We start from the raw sequence: 16720 nt of genomic DNA on the forward strand, positions 1-16720 counted from the left end.
CCGAAACCCAGGTACATGCCCTTGACCGGAATCGAACCTGGGACCCTTCAGTCCGCAGGCCGATGCTCTCTCCTCTGAGCCAAACCGGTTAGGGCATCCTCTTTGTTTTCTCTGGAACAGTTGTCCCTCCAAGCAGGTCCCTTCCCAGTTTGAAACAAAGGTGGATGATCTAGTACCTCGTTCCACTGGTCTTTCCTCTGTGTTTTCTTCCTCCTGAATGTCGGTCACTGAAGGAGAGGAAATCAGAGCCACATTGACCCTGTGTCCTCTTCAGAGTGACCCTGGATGAAATAGCAGCCGTGGGGCTCACATGTGCTCCTTTGAGGGGTCAGTGACACCCAGGTCCGCGCTCTGCTCTACCTTGTCCTCCCTGTGATCTCAGGAAACAGTCGGGAAGGAGCTGGTGGAGGTACTGCCAGCCCTCCTGTCCCCACATGAGCAGATCTCACCTCCAGGCATCCCAAACACAGATTTTTAAACATACGGTTTGGCTTCCAAATGCATTATGGCACATTCTTTCTTTTTACACTTTTATTGTACAAACAACATGAAAACAAAAACAGAAATAATACCACCATCCTTCCCAAGCAAGTCAGCTGTTTCCATTTTTCTACATTCCCCGCAGTCTCTGTCTCGTCTCTGGCTTTACCCAGCAAAGGCCTCATCTTCCTGAGTCTCCTTGGCTGAGGAGACCAAGAACACTGGGCTGTGTTCCCTGAGCCCCTCCAGAGGAGGGAGCGGGAGGCCTGTCTGGGATACAGCATCTGGACAGAGCAGTCACTGTGATCCGTGGCCAGTGGCAACTTCCTGCTGGCTGAGCAGCGAGCATTACCATTAGGAGGGGCTCTGGCATCCAGCCCTGTCTCTGCCGGGAATTTGCCCTGTGACCTTGAGCGAGGGCCTTCATTCTTCCTAAGCCTCAGCTTCCTCATCCATTAATGACCAGCAATTCCCAAAGTAGGTTCCAGGGAATGATGACAGAGAACTGGGGGCACTCACTGGATCAAAGCTCAGCAATGTATTTATTGCAGTATTCTTAGAGCCTGAAACATGTGGCTCCTATCTTGTTTTTCTCTGTCAGCTGGACTCACAACCCTCAGGTAACTAGAGGTAACCTTCATCATTATCCTCTTAACAGCCCCTAAATGTTGAGCTCTTGCTATGTCCCAGACACCATGCTAGTGCATCATGCAGCTTTGATTGCTGAATCCTCATAACAGCCCCGTATTTTATAAATAAGGAAAGTGAGGCACAAAGAGGTCACGTGAATCACCTGAGGTCATACAAGAGGCTCAGACAAACCTGGGCTGCCCATTCCCGGAGTCCCGGACACCACAGTGCTTGCTATAACCTTAGAGGCTGTTTCCTGTCCCCGACACATGGCTGACCCCAAATGCCTACTGCAATTCCCTCAAATGCCACAGAAGTGCCCGACCCTGAACAAGTCCAAGGAGAGGAAGAGATGGCCCTGGATCTCCTCAGGCTTCCAGGAGAGGTTCCCCATCCTCCCCTCTATGAGCAGCTGGGCTGGCCCTTGACCATGTCACATATCTACCAGGAGCTCAAGAGCACAGATATGAAGTACCGGAACCGCGTGCGCAGCCGAATCAGCAACCTCAAGGACCCCAGGAACCCTGGCCTGCGGCGGAACGTGCTCAATGGGGCCATCTCCACCGGCCTCATTGCCAAGATGACGGCAGAGGTGAGGGCCAGGCCGGGACCTCTGCACAGTGGGGTGGGAGGCCAGGCCCCTCCAGCTTTGTCCAAGTTTGAGAGGCAGTGGCTTGTGACTCCATAAAAGATGAGCCAGGAAGCTCTTACAGTCAGACCATCTCGGACTCCCAGCCTCTCAAGGCTTCTGGACCATCAGGATGGTGGACATGGCTAATACGTATTAGGCACTGTCCTGAGCACTTTAGACACACTGGCCAATTCTATCTTCACACCCACTAGGGTGGGAGTGTTTATTATCCCCATTTTACAGATGAGGAGGCTGAGGCTCAGAGGAGTTAACAGATTTGCCTATACACACATCTAGAAAATATTCAGGCCAGGAGGCGAGCTGTTGGGTCTCAGAGTTTCACTCTTCACTGCTTGGTTATCTGCCTCCCTCCTCTGCCTGTAGCCCATTACCGCTCTGGGCCCAAGCCAGAACAGGAGTCTCTGTCTACATGGAGCACAGTCCAAGGTGGGGAAACTGATATACTTACAAGTATGTGTAAAACAGGTGTAAGTGCCATGATAGAGGCATCGTGGGGACTTAGAGGAAGGAAGGATTGCTCCAGCTTAAAAGGGTCAGCAAGGGAAGGAAAAGGGAACAAGCCTGTCTGAGTTTGAATTCTGCCTATACCACTTAGCTGTGTAATCTTAGGCAAGCCACTTAACCTCTCTGTGCCTCAGTTTTCTCATCTGTAAAATGGGATGATAATAATAATAATAGCTATCTCATAAGCATTCAATGAATTTAGAAGATTAATATATAAAAGGCTCTCCTCAGAATTAGTGTATGATAGGCCCATTCACCAACCATTTCATGTAACCCTCAGCACAATGCTATGAAAGAGGAAATAGTATCCTGATTTTTTAAAATAGATATTTTTATTGATTTCAGAGAGGAAGAGAGAGAGAAACATCAATGATGAGAGAGAATCATTGATTGGCTGCCTCCTGCACGCTCCTTACTGGGGATCGAGCCCCCAGTCTGTGCATGTGCCCTGACTGGGGATCAAACCAGTGACCTCCTGGTTCATAGTTCAATGCTCAACCACTGAGCCACGCTGGCTGGGCTAGTATCCTCATTTTATGGATGAGAAAACTGAGGTCACACACAACTTACAAGTGACAGATGAGGGTGTAAAGATTTCTACACATCCCCAGGTACAAGCGGCTCTCTACTGCCACGGCTAACAGAGGGATTCCCCACAGCCCCTGGAGATGGCGCACGAAGCACTAGTCAGGGAAGTGGCCCGAGAAGGGGAGGGAAAATGCATGACATCTGGAGTCTGGGTGTGCCTCAGGGTATCTGGGAATCTGCTGAAACTCTTGGCAAGAGTGGGCCTTTGTGTGTGTGTATATGATGTGTGGTGTGTGTATGTAGTCTATGTGTGTGTGGTTAGGGTACGTGTGGTATATGTAAGTGGTGTGTGCTTGTTATGTAGTGTGCATGTATGTTTTTCTGAGAAGCTAATAGAGGGAAGCTAACTGACTTCCTCAAATACCCAAAATAAGAAAGATAATACCCCCGGCTTTCAGATAAAATGGGGAACTAGGCCAGTGGACCAGGATTGTCTTTCTGCTTAATTTTAAATATCTGATCTTTTTAGGCAACTAGCAATCTGTGCCCAGGGTTACCACTGCAACTTGGCTTTAGGCACATGCTCCTTCCCTGCAAGGTGTAGCTGTGACCTTTCTGGAAACCCAGCCTTGCGTTTATTCCTCTGTCCCGCACCCGTGGCCCTGGGGTCACGCTGCTTCTCCCTGTGTGTGTGTGCTGTGGGATGCTATCGAGAGTCTGTGTTACAGGCCGTTCCAGAGCATGTTGGGAAACCGAGCCCATGGGAACCAGGAGCAAGGTTTGGCACAAGTTTGAGCCAAACCCAGCAAGTTCCCAGAAGCTGGAGGTCAGAACAGAGCTGAGCGTCCGGATTAGGCCAGAGACAAGCCCCAGAAGTCCCAGCAAAGCAACTGGCCAAGCCAGACACGTGGATGAGATCGGGCCCCACCCAAGGGCTGTTCACTAGAACAGGGCAAGAGAATCGGGTGATGAACCCAGACCCAAAAAAGAGGCTGACCAGACCAAGGGGAGCAGGCCAGGAATCTAGCAGGCCCTTGAGAAGGGACTGCCAGGGCCCGCCGCCGAGGAACCCCTGCCAGCAACTCAGCCAACATGGATGCCAAGATCTTCCTCAGGTCACCCTTTGCTCCAGGCGGGAGGTTTCTATAAGAAATATAGGACCATTTTTGCTCCAATAAGAAAAATAACAGCATTGTGTGGGCTGCTTGCAGTGCTGGGCTCAGAGGACAGGCAGGTGCTGTCAGGGAAGGCCTGGGACAGGGGAGGCCCATGTGGATCAATGTCCCTCTCCACGTCCCTGTCTCCCTAACTCCCTTTCTGTGTCTCTTTCCTTGTCCACCTGATTCCCTCATGCCTCCTCTCTTTTCCTCTCCACCCAGACATGTCAAAGAATGGAGTAGAGTCTGAGATACCCATTAGAACTGTTGAGTGGACATACTGTCGGTCCCACAAGGAGAGGGATTTTGTCTGCTTACTGAGTCAGGGCAGAGCTAGGTAAATGGATTTGTGGGTGAGTGGATAGAATATTTTTCTGTTTTTATTCCTTAGGTGGCACACAAGACTGTCTTTCTACAATCTGACCCTCAGCCATGTCTCCCACACTCCTCGCCCTGAGCCCCACTCTATATACCCTTCCCCAAACATGTTATTGATCTTTTTTTTTAAGTTTCATTTCCTTAAAAAAAAATTTTTTTTTTTTATTGATTTAAGAGAGGAAGGGAGAAGGAGAGAGAGAGAGAGGGAGAGAGAAACATCAATGATGAAAGAGCATCATTGGCTGCCTCCTGCACGCCACACACTGGGGACCGAGCCCACAACCCAGGCATGTGTCCCGACCAGGAATCAAACCTGGACCTCCTGGTTCATAGATCGAATGTTCAACCACTGAGCAACACTGGCCAGGCTGCCCTCTGAACTTTTGCATGGACTATTCGCTAAGTCTAGAATGTGCCCTGGAAGTTTGTTTATCTTTCAAGATTGGTTAAGGTGTCAGTTTCTTTAATGAGTCTTTCCTGCCCCCAAGTAGTTAACCCCACACTAGGGGTGGGGGGCTTTCCCTGCATTTTGTATGACTTTGTTTTAATACTTCATAGGCTATCTTGCTATCCTGTGTGAATGCTAGGCTACGTGACCAGACTAGCATTACCTGGGGACAGGAACCAAATCTTATCTTGAGGGCTTAGAGGCAGTGGTGTTCTGAAACCAGCTCCAACCAGCTCAGGAGACAGGATTATGTGTAGCTACTCCCAGCTCTGCATTCAGTGACATCCACATTAGCCGCTTGAAATTGGCCTTGATGGAAGTATTTACACTATGGAAATTGATAAATACTACAAATCAGCCACTCCTATGGTCAAACCCAGTATACCAGCACACCAATGCAGTTAGACATTCAATAAATTAGCGTCCCATAGATTTTGAATGAACAAATGCATTATGCTCTGGGAAATTGCCCCCAAATTAAAATCAGCTGCTTTTTGCTTACCAGTATATGGCCTTGGCTGACGTGCTTTACCCCGTTGTTGGTTAGAACCTATTCCTTGAATTTAACACAGTAGAATTTAAACATTTGTGTGCACCAGAGTAACTTGGGGACACTAGTAGAAGTGCATATTCCTGGGCCTGGCCTTCAAGTTTTGGGTTCCTAGGAATCTGCATTTTGACAAGAAGCCCAAGTGGTTATAGCGCAGTGGTCAGCATTAGATTTAGTGGTCACTAAAATATAGGACCTTTGTGCCAGCTCTGCTCTCCATGGTTTAAGGAATCAGGTTAGAAAGCAACAGTGGAAATGTTGAGCCACTCCCAGATCCTCACTCATTTTAGCATCAGCCTCTGCCCTCCTCCTTCCCCCATACCAGCCTTCCCTAGGACTCTCTCTGGTTTGAGTGACCCCCTCTCTGTTCTCGTCTGGCAGAGGTTTAAGGGCAGTCAAATGGCCAGGGAGAAGGATAAAGAAAGGAAGGACCTAGACCAGTGGTCGGCAAACTGCGGCTCGCGAGCCACACGCGCTTTTTGGCCCCTTGAGTGTGGCCACGAAGTTTCAATTGCACTGTACGTGCGCGCCCGCACGTGGTATTTTGGGGAAGAGCCACACTCAAGGGGCCGCAGTTTGCCGACCACTGACCTAGACAATGCGGACACTGAGTGTCTACAGTGAGTCGACACAAGACAGGAGAGTCTGGTCTGTAGGAACCTAACGATGTTCTGATGCACTCGCAGGTGAGCAGTTAGTGGTGTGAGCCCAGGTGCTTCAGGTCCCGCGTGGGTGGGGACAGCAACAGCAAGTCATGGTGAGACCAGGTCCCCACAGGCAGAATGGGCTGGGCAGTGATCACAGCTCGGGCAGGCCTGGGTCATGTCCAGACCAGACGGATAAGGAGCACATCATACATCAGGTGGTCTCTGGTCAAGTCAGCTCAAGCAGGAAGGTTCAGGCAGGTGCCCAAGGTCCAGGCAGGCAGGGTGAGCACCAGGTCTGAGGAAATGTACCCAAGAGTGTTGATCCGGGGGCAGAAGCAGTTTGCCTTCTGCTCTCCTACACACGCCCTTCTGCACTTGCCCACCAGAGCCCCCCAGGTCCTTGAGTGTGGCCACGAAGTTTCAATCGCACTGTACGTGCGCGCCCGCACATGGTATTTTGTGGAAGAGCCACACTCAAGGGGCCGCAGTTTGCCGACCACTGACCTAGACAATGCGGACACTGAGTGTCTACAGTGAGTCGACACAAGACAGGAGAGTCTGGTCTGTAGGAACCTAACGATGTTCTGATGCACTCGCAGGTGAGCAGTTAGTGGTGTGAGCCCAGGTGCTTCAGGTCCCGCGTGGGTGGGGACAGCAACAGCAAGTCATGGTGAGACCAGGTCCCCACAGGCAGAATGGGCTGGGCAGTGATCACAGCTCGGGCAGGCCTGGGTCATGTCCAGACCAGACGGATAAGGAGCACATCATACATCAGGTGGTCTCTGGTCAAGTCAGCTCAAGCAGGAAGGTTCAGGCAGGTGCCCAAGGTCCAGGCAGGCAGGGTGAGCACCAGGTCTGAGGAAATGTACCCAAGAGTGTTGATCCGGGGGCAGAAGCAGTTTGCCTTCTGCTCTCCTACACACGCCCTTCTGCACTTGCCCACCAGAGCCCCCCAGGTTTGCCCCTCCACCCAATGGGGATGGCCTTTTCCCTGCTGAGGCAGGGCCAGGAGTCCAGGCCTCCCTCCAGCTCCTGGTACTCAATCCAGCAGGTTCCCCTCCTCTGTTCAGGCTCCCTAGACACCAGGTATGGGGCAGGGCCCCTGGGATTCCCAGCCCTGAAGGACAAACTTGTTTCTCTCCAGGAAATGGCCAGTGACGAGCTGCGGGAATTGAGGAACGCCATGACCCAGGAGGCTATCCGTGAGCACCAGATGGCCAAAACGGGCGGCACCACCACTGGCCTCTTCCAGTGCAAGAAATGCAAGAAGAAGAATTGTACCTATAACCAGGTAAGGTGAGGAGGGGGAGGAAGCCACAGGGGCACAGAGATGGAGAACCAGAGGGAGCTCAGGGAAGAGCCAGAGGGGGGAAGAGTTAAAACTCCAGGCTGCAAAGAAAAGGACAAGTCTTGGTACACCGATATGTACCCATGGCTTCTGTTTTGTTTTTGTTAATCCTCACCCAAGGATATTTCTTCCATTGCTTTTTCAGAGATAGTGGAAAGGAGGGAGGGGGGGAGAGAGATGAGAGAGAGAGAGAGAGAGAAGGAGAGAGAGAGAGAGAAGAGAGATGAGAGAGAGAGAGGGAGAGAGAAAGGGAGAGAGAGAGAGAGAGAGAGAGAGAGAGAGAAACATCGATGTGAGAGAAACACATTGAATGGTTGCCTCCCACATGAGGGATTGAGCCTGCAACCCAGGTACGTGCCCTTGTCCAGGAATCGAACCCACGACTCTTCGGTGTGCAGGCCAACACTCTAACTACTGAGCAACATCAGCTAGGGTCCCGTGGCTTCTAGAAAATGACATTCTGCATATACAACCACCCAGATTTGTGTCTGTGAGGCTCGGCCAGCATGTTCTGGCTGTACCTGCATCAAGACTAAGAGGAACCAGACTCACAGGGCACAGAACTGTAGAGTCACAGATGGCTGGGAGGGAACGTGGCAATATAAAACTCAGCTCTCTCACTTTGCACACAGGGAAACTGAGGCCCAGACAGGGGGCAAGCTGTGCAGCTTTGTCCAAGATGGCAAAGATGGTCAGTGACAGAGACAGGAATAAGTCTAGATCTAGACCTTTCTGCCTGCATCACAGCCAACTTTGTGTGCAAAGCCTAAGGGTTTTTGCCCCGAGTCCTGAGGATGAAGACCATTGCCCCTGTATGGGGAGCCACGTAAAGCTATGGAGGCCCCTTCTCTGGGAGACTTTAAACCAGAGAACCACCTGCTGTTTCTGGGTGGCACATATTATGCCCTCAGGGCACCAGTGTTCTTGGATTCTAATTGATACCCCATCATTCTGGAACTCTATTCACTCCTCCATCTGCTCAGCAAGCAAGTGTATCAGGAGCACCTTGCCTGTGGGGATCTGTGGCTACAGCAGAAATACAGTCAGCCTTGCCATTCCGGAATCGCCCCTCGGAGAACCCCGATTCAGGAATTCTGAGATGTTTGTGCAAGCTCCTGCTCTCCTCCGAGCACTTCTCGTGTGGAGGGTGTGCGTCCTGCGCCTGGCCTCCCCCCAGTACACTGCCCATCAGCAACGTTTTCTCTGCACAGAGGACCCCCAGTGCTCTCCTTCCTCCAGGTGCCATTGCTCTCCAGGGACGAGGCGGTGCTAAGCTGCATCCTCCTGGTCGACTGCCGGGCTCCCTCATTAGCCCAGGGACTACCTCCCATGCCGTGGACTCCCAGCTGACATCATTCATAGCTGAGTGTCAGCAAAGTAACCACGTGCTATATGTCATGGCCATTTATAGAAAATCAGAACAACAGCCCTAACTGGTTTGGCTCAGTGGATAGAGCATCGGCCTGCGGACTGAAGGGTCCCAGGTTCGATTCCGGTCAAGGGCATGTACCTTGGTTGTGGGCACATCCCCAGTAGGGGGTGTGCAGGAGGAGGCAGCTGATCTATGTTTCTGTCTCATTGATGTTTCTAACTCTATCCCTCTCCCTTCCTATGTAAAAAAAAAAAAACAAAAAAAAAACCAATAAAATATATTTAAAAAGAAAAAGAGAAAATCAAAACAGCAATCTTTAAATCTGGAAATGATTGCTGTGGGAAACCTGCACCTGACTGGTTTGGGTAAGGGGGTGAGAAACTAAAAAAAAACCCATTACATTAACAAAAAGAAAAAGAGAAAATCAGAACAGCAATCTTTAAATCTGGAAATGCCAGGGATTTGCTGTGGGAAACCTGCACCTGATGGTTTGGGTGAAGGGGGTGAGAAACTAAAAAAAAACCCATTACATTAAATAGTCCCCATGATCTTCAAATCTCTTTTCCTCTCTGGCCTCAGTTCTACCACCTATAAAATAAGGAATGAACTAAGTGATCCCTAGGGGTGCTTCCAGCTCACCTCATCGGGCATGTTCAGAGGTGAGTCAGGGAATACTTCCTGTAGGAGATGAGTCTTGAGGCAAGAGAAGAGACATCAGTTCAGAAGGATCAACAAGAGTGAAAGTGCAAACGTCAGGTTGAGCCAGTGAGATACTGAAGGTGAGCTGATGGACCTGCAAGAGAAGAAAATATACATTAGAGCGTTCTCAGTGATAAGGGATTGCCAACAGTGCTAAGCTCTGGGACTTGGACCCACTTCCGCAGACAGTGGGAGCTAAGGCAGGTCCTAGAGCAGGGCAGTGACTTCATGAGTGTGCCTCTCTCTGTCTCAGGTGCAGACACGCAGTGCTGATGAACCCATGACTACCTTTGTCTTATGCAATGAGTGCGGCAATCGCTGGAAGGTCTGTATCTTTCTCCCTCCCCCCTCTACCCCATCATCCACAGACCCTGCCCCATATCAGGAGTAGTAAACCCACAGCTAAGAAGGGGCCTGTGCACAGGGGCTTACCGGCCTGTGCAGAGTGGATCTGCAGAGCTGGAGATCGTGGTGGGTTGTTATTGGTGAGGCAGGAAGAGAGTGCACAGGCATGCGTGTGTTTTGGAAGGTACCCGGCTGGGATGGGAGCAGCAGCCACATTTCATCAGAGGATGGGCAAGTCCCTCACCTGAGCACAGAGGGAGTCAGTTGCTCCACCCCCCACCACCCAGTTCCACAGAGAAAAACAATAGCACTCTCCACTTGGACCACACTTCTTTACAAAGCGCTTTCACAGATGTTATTTCCTTTGAACATGGCCACGCCAGGAGGGAGGAAGGCTGAGGTCTGTCGGAGAGCCCTCTCCCGCAGTGCTCCCAGGTCATCCTCCCTTCCCAAGGCAGCTCTGGAAAAGCTTATGTTACCCAAGTCTGTCACCTGGGCTGTCCAAGCTCCTACGAAGCCAGAGGTTTTGTTTTCAGACATGAGAGCCAAGCAAAGACTCCTCCCTGGTGCTCCTCTCGGCCATGTCTTCTTCCAAAAGAACTCAGTGTGGTCATGTGATTAATGTCGGCCTCAGTACCACCTGACTCGCATGTGCACTGTGTGATGTCTGGGCCACCAGGCAGGCTGTGGGTTCTCCGTAAGTTCTAAGGTCCTTAGCAAGGAGCCCCAGACCGAGCATGGGATTGGGCGTCGGGAGCCCTGCTTTCCGGTCTCTCCACTCTGCCCTGCTCGCTGTGTGACCCTGAACATCTTACTCTCTCCCTGGGCAAAAGGATAGTCATGCCTTTCTCCAATGATTGATGCGAAGGTGATTACATATGCACGCACGCTTTGCAAACAGCTAGGAGAAATGCTCCTTTATACTACTACTTTCACTTTTGAACGAGGAAACTGAGCTACCGAAATGTTTCGCAAACATAAGGTCACACGGTTTGGAGCAAATTCCTGAACGATTGTGTTTCTACAACTTTACTGAAGGCCTCCATAGCCCCGGGGCCTCATTGGATCTGCCGTATTTTTTAATGCGAAAGTCAGACCATTGTGTATTTTTCCTTCGTTCATCTATTGAGCACCTAGGGATAGGGCCAGAACAACGGCCTAGTGGTTTAGAGCAGAGGTCCACAAACTTTTTAAACAGGGGAACAGTTCACTGTCCCTCAGACATTCCACACATGCGCACTGCGGGCCCGGGACGAGTCGGCTGCTAAGCAGCAGCGGCAAAAACACCCGGCGGGCCAGATAAATGTTTTTGGCTGGCCGCATGTGGCCCGCGGGCTGTAGTTTGAGGACGCCTGGTTTAGAGTATGGGCCGTGGCATCGGGTTCAAATCCTCGTTTTATCACTTTATTACAAAGTGACTTAACTTAGCTAAGTGACCTGAACTCTCTGGGCCTGGGCCCCCTCCTCTATAAAATGGGGATGTTAACATCTAGCCCACAGAGCTGTTGCGGGGATTAGGGAAGGTAATACACGTGAAGCATTAACAGGGCCTCTGGTGGCTCAACTTGCCCCTTTTGCCAGGCCCTCCTGTGCAGTGAACAACCCGTACGACCACACAAAAAAGCCCTGGGCACGTGTGTTCCTGGTACCTAGAAACCACCAGTCTTGCTATCCCGAGTTTGGCTCTCACTAGCATTACGGGAGCTTAGGCAAATGACTTAATAACCCCTCTGAGTTGCTTCTTTACCCGTGAAAATGGGAGTGACCGTAGTGCCTACCTCCGAGGGTGACTGTGAGGACGAAACGCGTGAATAACTGTTAACACTGCCTATCCCAGAATTACTAGTCGTGAGTGTCCAATACATGACAGCTCTTGTCATTGTTACTGCTGAGGAGCAGACATTCTGCCTGCTGCAAACCCAGCTCCTCCTCCCTTCCCCATTAGTCAGAGAGGCTGGGCCCACTAGAGGTGGCAGCGATATGGCTTCTGACCACATTTTCACGGCCAGGTGGAAGGCCTAGAGTCTAATCAAGCGATTGGTGATCATCACAGTGATATTTTGACGATGAGTTGAGAGCACACCACATGTCTGGCATCACATTTCCATTCATTTATTACCCAATATCCTTCTTACATTGGCCGGCATTATGATACCATTTTACAGATGAGTGATTTGTTCATAGTCACGCAGCTAACGATGCCAGAGCTGGGATTTGGGCTCTGGTCTGTGTGGCTCCAGACCCTACCTTCTTTTTCATGTCCCCTCCCCCTCCCCCTGCCTCCTTGGGGGGCGCAGGAAAAGCTCTAAAATTCTGTTGCCTTTTTGGTTTTGTAGTTCTGCTGATAGAACTGCCAGCCAGGATTTCAGTGAACAAGTTGAGGAAGAACAAAGAGAAAGCACTAAGCCATCGTAACTGGAGAAAAAAAAATAAAATGTAAAATGAAGAAAAACGCTGAACTCTGAATGGGGTACTAGGGATCAGAGGGAGAAGCCTTTGGTTATGAATCCCTGGTTATGAATAATGATTGGCTAATAGAGGGAACCCAATTGGGATACCATGCGAAGAGTCTGTGTTCACAAACCTCTTGTAGAAATCAGAGACTCAGGTGTCAAATCTTTGACGCGCTGGCAGACCTTTGCTTTGCGTCCCTTCCCTCACATCCCAACCTCCCAGCCTTTGCTGAATTGAGAAATAAAATAACAGATGGATGCAAGTCTTACCCCAGCCCACCCCAGAGTCGCACACGAGAACACTCGGCACACGATTTGGCTCAGGCAGCTATGACTCCACGCCATGGGGGAGGTCTCTTCCCTGTTCTGCATCTTTCCCCAAACTCTGCTATTCCCTGTTCATAGCTGGCTTTGGGGGCCTTTGAACCAGGGAGCAGATCATCTTGAACTGAGTCTTTCTGCCTGAAGAGTACAGTGCCCCCCCCCCCCCCCCCCGCCCCAGTTCCATGGCCCCTGGAAGGTGCCGAGCCTCGGAAGCTGCCTAGGCCCTGGCAACGCGTTCCTCACAGCTCCATCTGTGGCCCCCGCTTCAGAGGAAGTCTGCAGGGAGGGTCCTTACCATGCTTCTCCCTCGATGACATCGGCTTGCTTTTTACTCCGATGGGAGCCTTAGGCAAAGCTGGAATCTTCTGGAAAAGCCTGGGGAGCAGGTCAGGTAGGCCTGTCTGAGTCTAAGTCTCTGTCCCTGGCCTTCCAGCAGCCCCAGCCTGAGCCTCCAGGGCTCTGTGTTTCCTAAAATGACTGACATGCAGGAGCCTGTGAACGCTTGGGCAAGTCACTTCCCCTCTCGGGGCTGTTTCCTTACCTGTGAGAACAGGAATGGTACCAGCGCCGACCTCAGGGGGTGACTGAGAGGCCGTTGGGTCTCCATCTGCCTTGGTACAGCCTTAGGGCAGCTATTCTGAGTAACTTCAGCCCAAGTTCTTTATATGCCCTGGGCATCAGCTACTCTGAACTGGTTATCACCTTCCTTCTTCCACCCGCCAAGTGCCTCCTCCTAGATGAAGCCTGGGAATAAACTAGAAACCTACCACCATCTTCAGTTCCAGCAGCCAGATTCGGGGCGGGTCCTTTGGAAGGTTGGTACCAGCGCCGACCTCAGGGGGTGACTGAGAGAGGCCGCTGGGTCTCCATCTGCCTTGGTACAGCCTTAGGGCAGCTGTTCTGAGTAACTTCAGCCCAAGTTCTTTATATGCCCTGGGCATCAGCTACTCTGAACTGGTTATCACCTTCCTCCTTCCACCCGCCAAGTGCCTCCTCCTAGATGAAGCCTGGGAATAAACTAGAAACCTACCACCATCTTCAGTTCCAGCCGTCAGATTCGGGGCGGGTCCTTTGGAAGGCGTGAGAATCCTCTCGCAGAAGACACAACATACACAGCCCGCAAATGGCAGGATCAGGACCGAAACCCAGGTCTCCTGCTTCCTGTCATTGTGCTCGATGCAATGAGAGATCCAGGGCCATGCACAATGCTTGGCATATACCTCCCAGGAGTTCCCAGCCTAGAAATAGGCACAGACTTCCATACCAGACGGGATGTGATACATGCCTGAGGTACGATATTCCCTACAGAAGTGTGGAGGGATGTTGCTTAGCTATCCAGGAGCTCCTACACTTTAACATGGGTGGGAGTCCCCGGGGACCGTGTCTGGGGTGGGGCCCGAGATTTTTCGTTTCCAATAGGCTCCCAGGTGACGCCCACACTGCTGGTCCACACTGAGTGATAAGGGTTGAGATATCCAGATTTTTCTCTGCATAATCGAAATTTCCATCTAAATGTCTAGAAGACAAAAGCGGAACAAAATAGCAACTACTTTTTAATAGCAATTACAATTTAATAATGTCATCGATCAGCTGCCTGGGATCAAACCTGTAACCTAGGCACGACAGAGAACTGAACCAGCAACCTTTTGGTGCAGGGGATGACACCCAACCAACTGAGCCACACTGGCCAGGGCTATTATGCTCTTGGTTGTTTTAAATTGTAAAAGATACATAACATACAACTTGCCATCTTAACCATTTTTAAGGGCACATACAGTTCAGTAGAGTTAAGTACATTCACATTGTTGTCCAGCCAATCTCCAGAACTCTTTTCATCCTGCAAAACTGAACCTCTTATGTGTATTAAACAATTCCCCATTTCCTCTTCCCCCGGCCCCTGGCAAGCACTATTCTACTTTCTGTCTCTATGAATTGTATTATTATTATACACTTTTCACACACTGAGAAAACCAAGGTTCAGAGAGTAATTTGCTTCCAGGAGACAGAATCTGAACTTGAACCCAGGCCCCTATTCACATCCTGAGCCAATTTGAAATATGACTTCACCTCACAGCACATGAGGCATTTTACTTTCCCCATAGCAATGATGGCCACTGTGAACCAAGACACTCCTCTGTGCTCCTGTTTTTTGCAGCCATTCTCACATTTAATCTTTTTTTATTATTGATTTTAGAGAGAGAGGAAGGGAGAGAGAAAAAGACATTGATTTGTTGTTCCACGTATTTATGGATTCATTGGTTGATTCTTGTATGTGCCCTGATCAGGGATCAACCTAACAACCTTGGCATATCCAGACAATGCTCTAACCAGCTCAGCTCCCTAGCCAGGGCCTTTATGACCAGTTATTTACTGGATTTTTTTTTTCTTTTGAAGCTGACCTCAGAATAGAATGTAGTATCTTCTTTTCCATTGCTTTTAGAGAGAATGGAAGGGAGAGAGACACATGATGTGAGAGAGACACATCGATCAGTTGCCTCCTGCACGCGTCCCAATTGGGCCGGGGATGGAGCCCTTGACCAGAATGGAACCTGGGATCCTTCAGTCCTCAGGCCAACACTCTAACCACTGAGCCAAACTGGCTAGGTCTATTCCACTTCTTTATGCATTCATTGGTTGCTTCTTGTATGTGTCCCGACCACAGATCAAACCTGCTCTAACCAATTGAGCTACCTTTCGGGCCCTCTCAAATTTAATCACAACAGCCCTGCAGCATTGTGTGAGGGAGTGTCCTATCTCCCAGCACAGTGTCTGGTACAAAATAGACTCAGTTAACATGCTTGGTGAGTATGGGCCTATTTGATGCCTTTAAGTAGTCTAAACAAACTAAATAACTTTGTTGTACATTTTTAATGCAATTGTTTACATTTTTTGACAATGTTGATTCTCTCAGGAGAAAACCAGCTGAAATGCACGAAGGTCATAAAGAGCTTCCCAATCCTCTGCACTCCCCACTCTTCCTGCAGGGTCCATCTGCTCTTCTCGCCCCAGGCCAGTCCCAGCCACCCCCCACCTGCACCTCACCACCATGAAGGTCATCAAGAGCTTCCCAATCCTCTGCACTCCCCCCTCTTCCTGCAGGGTCCATCTGCTCTTCTCGCTCCAGGCCAGTCCCAGCCAGTCCCAGCCACCCCCCACCTGCACCTCACCACCAGCTTTTGCTGATCCACAGCCAAAGGCAGAGACAAACAGGCAGAGGGCAAGGGGACATAAGAGACTGTCCCTGCTGTGTTCCCTTCCCCTGCCACTCCACCCCTACACTCTTCCTTTCAGCCATACCCAATCCTGACCATTCTGGACACCCTCTGTCCTTTCATGCCTCCATGACTTCACACATGCTGTTCTTGAAGAGGGGAAAGCGCTGTCCCTCCCCTTGTTCGCCACCTCTAAGATTCCTACAGTCTTCGCTAGCCAGCTCAGATGTCATCTCCTCTGTGAAGCCTCCTCCCATGCCCCCCAGCAATGAGTGCACCCCTCTTCTTGGTGCAGACTAGCTAGCTCATCATTCATATACTATAGCAGTTGGACTGAAGTCAGTGTGTCCCCATGTTCCCAACTCCTTCGGCTGTGTTGAGGCTTCATCTCTGCTCCTAGCAGGATCAAGAGAGAAGCCCAGGTTACTTCATTTTTTAAAATATATATATTACTGGTATATTTGAAAATGAAGAAATGACAAAACAAGATCACAAATATTAAGGCATATTTTTCAATGTTTAACACAATGCTTCTAATACAAAAAATTACAACATAATTATGCGGTTCACAAGATAATTATCGATTTATTAAAACATAATAACTTACAGTGCTCCATAGGCACTGTGGTCTATTAATAAGAAACAAGCTTAAAGATATACTAGGAGGGTCTTTGATTAAACTGGTCAGTGGATCTGACAACCTATAACTCCATCTGGAGATCCTGGACAAATGGTTCTCCTGGACCCTTCCCCCGGTGATAGGCTGTGCTGCTGCCTCTGCACACAGTAGGTGCTCATTGTTTGCTAAGTGATGGGACAAATACAGTTTCCCGAATTGGTTATTGAAAACCCACATACGATATTCCTGAGAAACAATGAAGTCCTGAACAATGAGGCAGGAAGTCACTTCCTCCTCCAGTGACCCAACCCTCAGAGTCCCGCTGAAGGCTGCAACAGGAAGCCCCTCACCCACTTTCTTTCCTCCCCCTGTTC

General features: G+C 50.1%; 1 protein-coding gene and 1 long non-coding RNA gene across 2 annotated transcripts in view; one reads left to right on the forward strand and one right to left on the reverse strand.

The window, feature by feature from the left end:
- TCEA3 (transcription elongation factor A (SII), 3) overlaps positions 1–12454 on the forward strand; it is a 41995-nt gene extending 29541 nt beyond the window's left edge. Inside the window, exons 8-11 of the mRNA XM_014546916.1 lie at positions 1548–1702; positions 7119–7265; positions 9647–9718; positions 12075–12454. Coding sequence (XP_014402402.1) covers positions 1548–1702; positions 7119–7265; positions 9647–9718; positions 12075–12083 — 383 coding nt within the window. The 3' untranslated portion in view covers positions 12084–12454. The remainder of the gene's footprint in view (positions 1–1547; positions 1703–7118; positions 7266–9646; positions 9719–12074) is intronic.
- A 2712-nt stretch (positions 12455–15166) lies between these two features.
- The window catches only part of LOC106727642, a 2889-nt gene continuing 1335 nt past the window's right edge, over positions 15167–16720 (reverse strand). Inside the window, exons 3-4 of the long non-coding RNA XR_001363875.1 lie at positions 15678–16123; positions 15167–15552 (exon numbers count right to left, since the gene is read on the reverse strand). This is a non-coding gene — a long non-coding RNA (uncharacterized LOC106727642). The remainder of the gene's footprint in view (positions 15553–15677; positions 16124–16720) is intronic.

This window comes from Myotis brandtii, unplaced genomic scaffold (genome assembly GCF_000412655.1).
Source record: "Myotis brandtii unplaced genomic scaffold, ASM41265v1 scaffold456, whole genome shotgun sequence".
In the NCBI taxonomy this organism is placed as follows: Eukaryota; Metazoa; Chordata; class Mammalia; order Chiroptera; family Vespertilionidae; genus Myotis; species Myotis brandtii.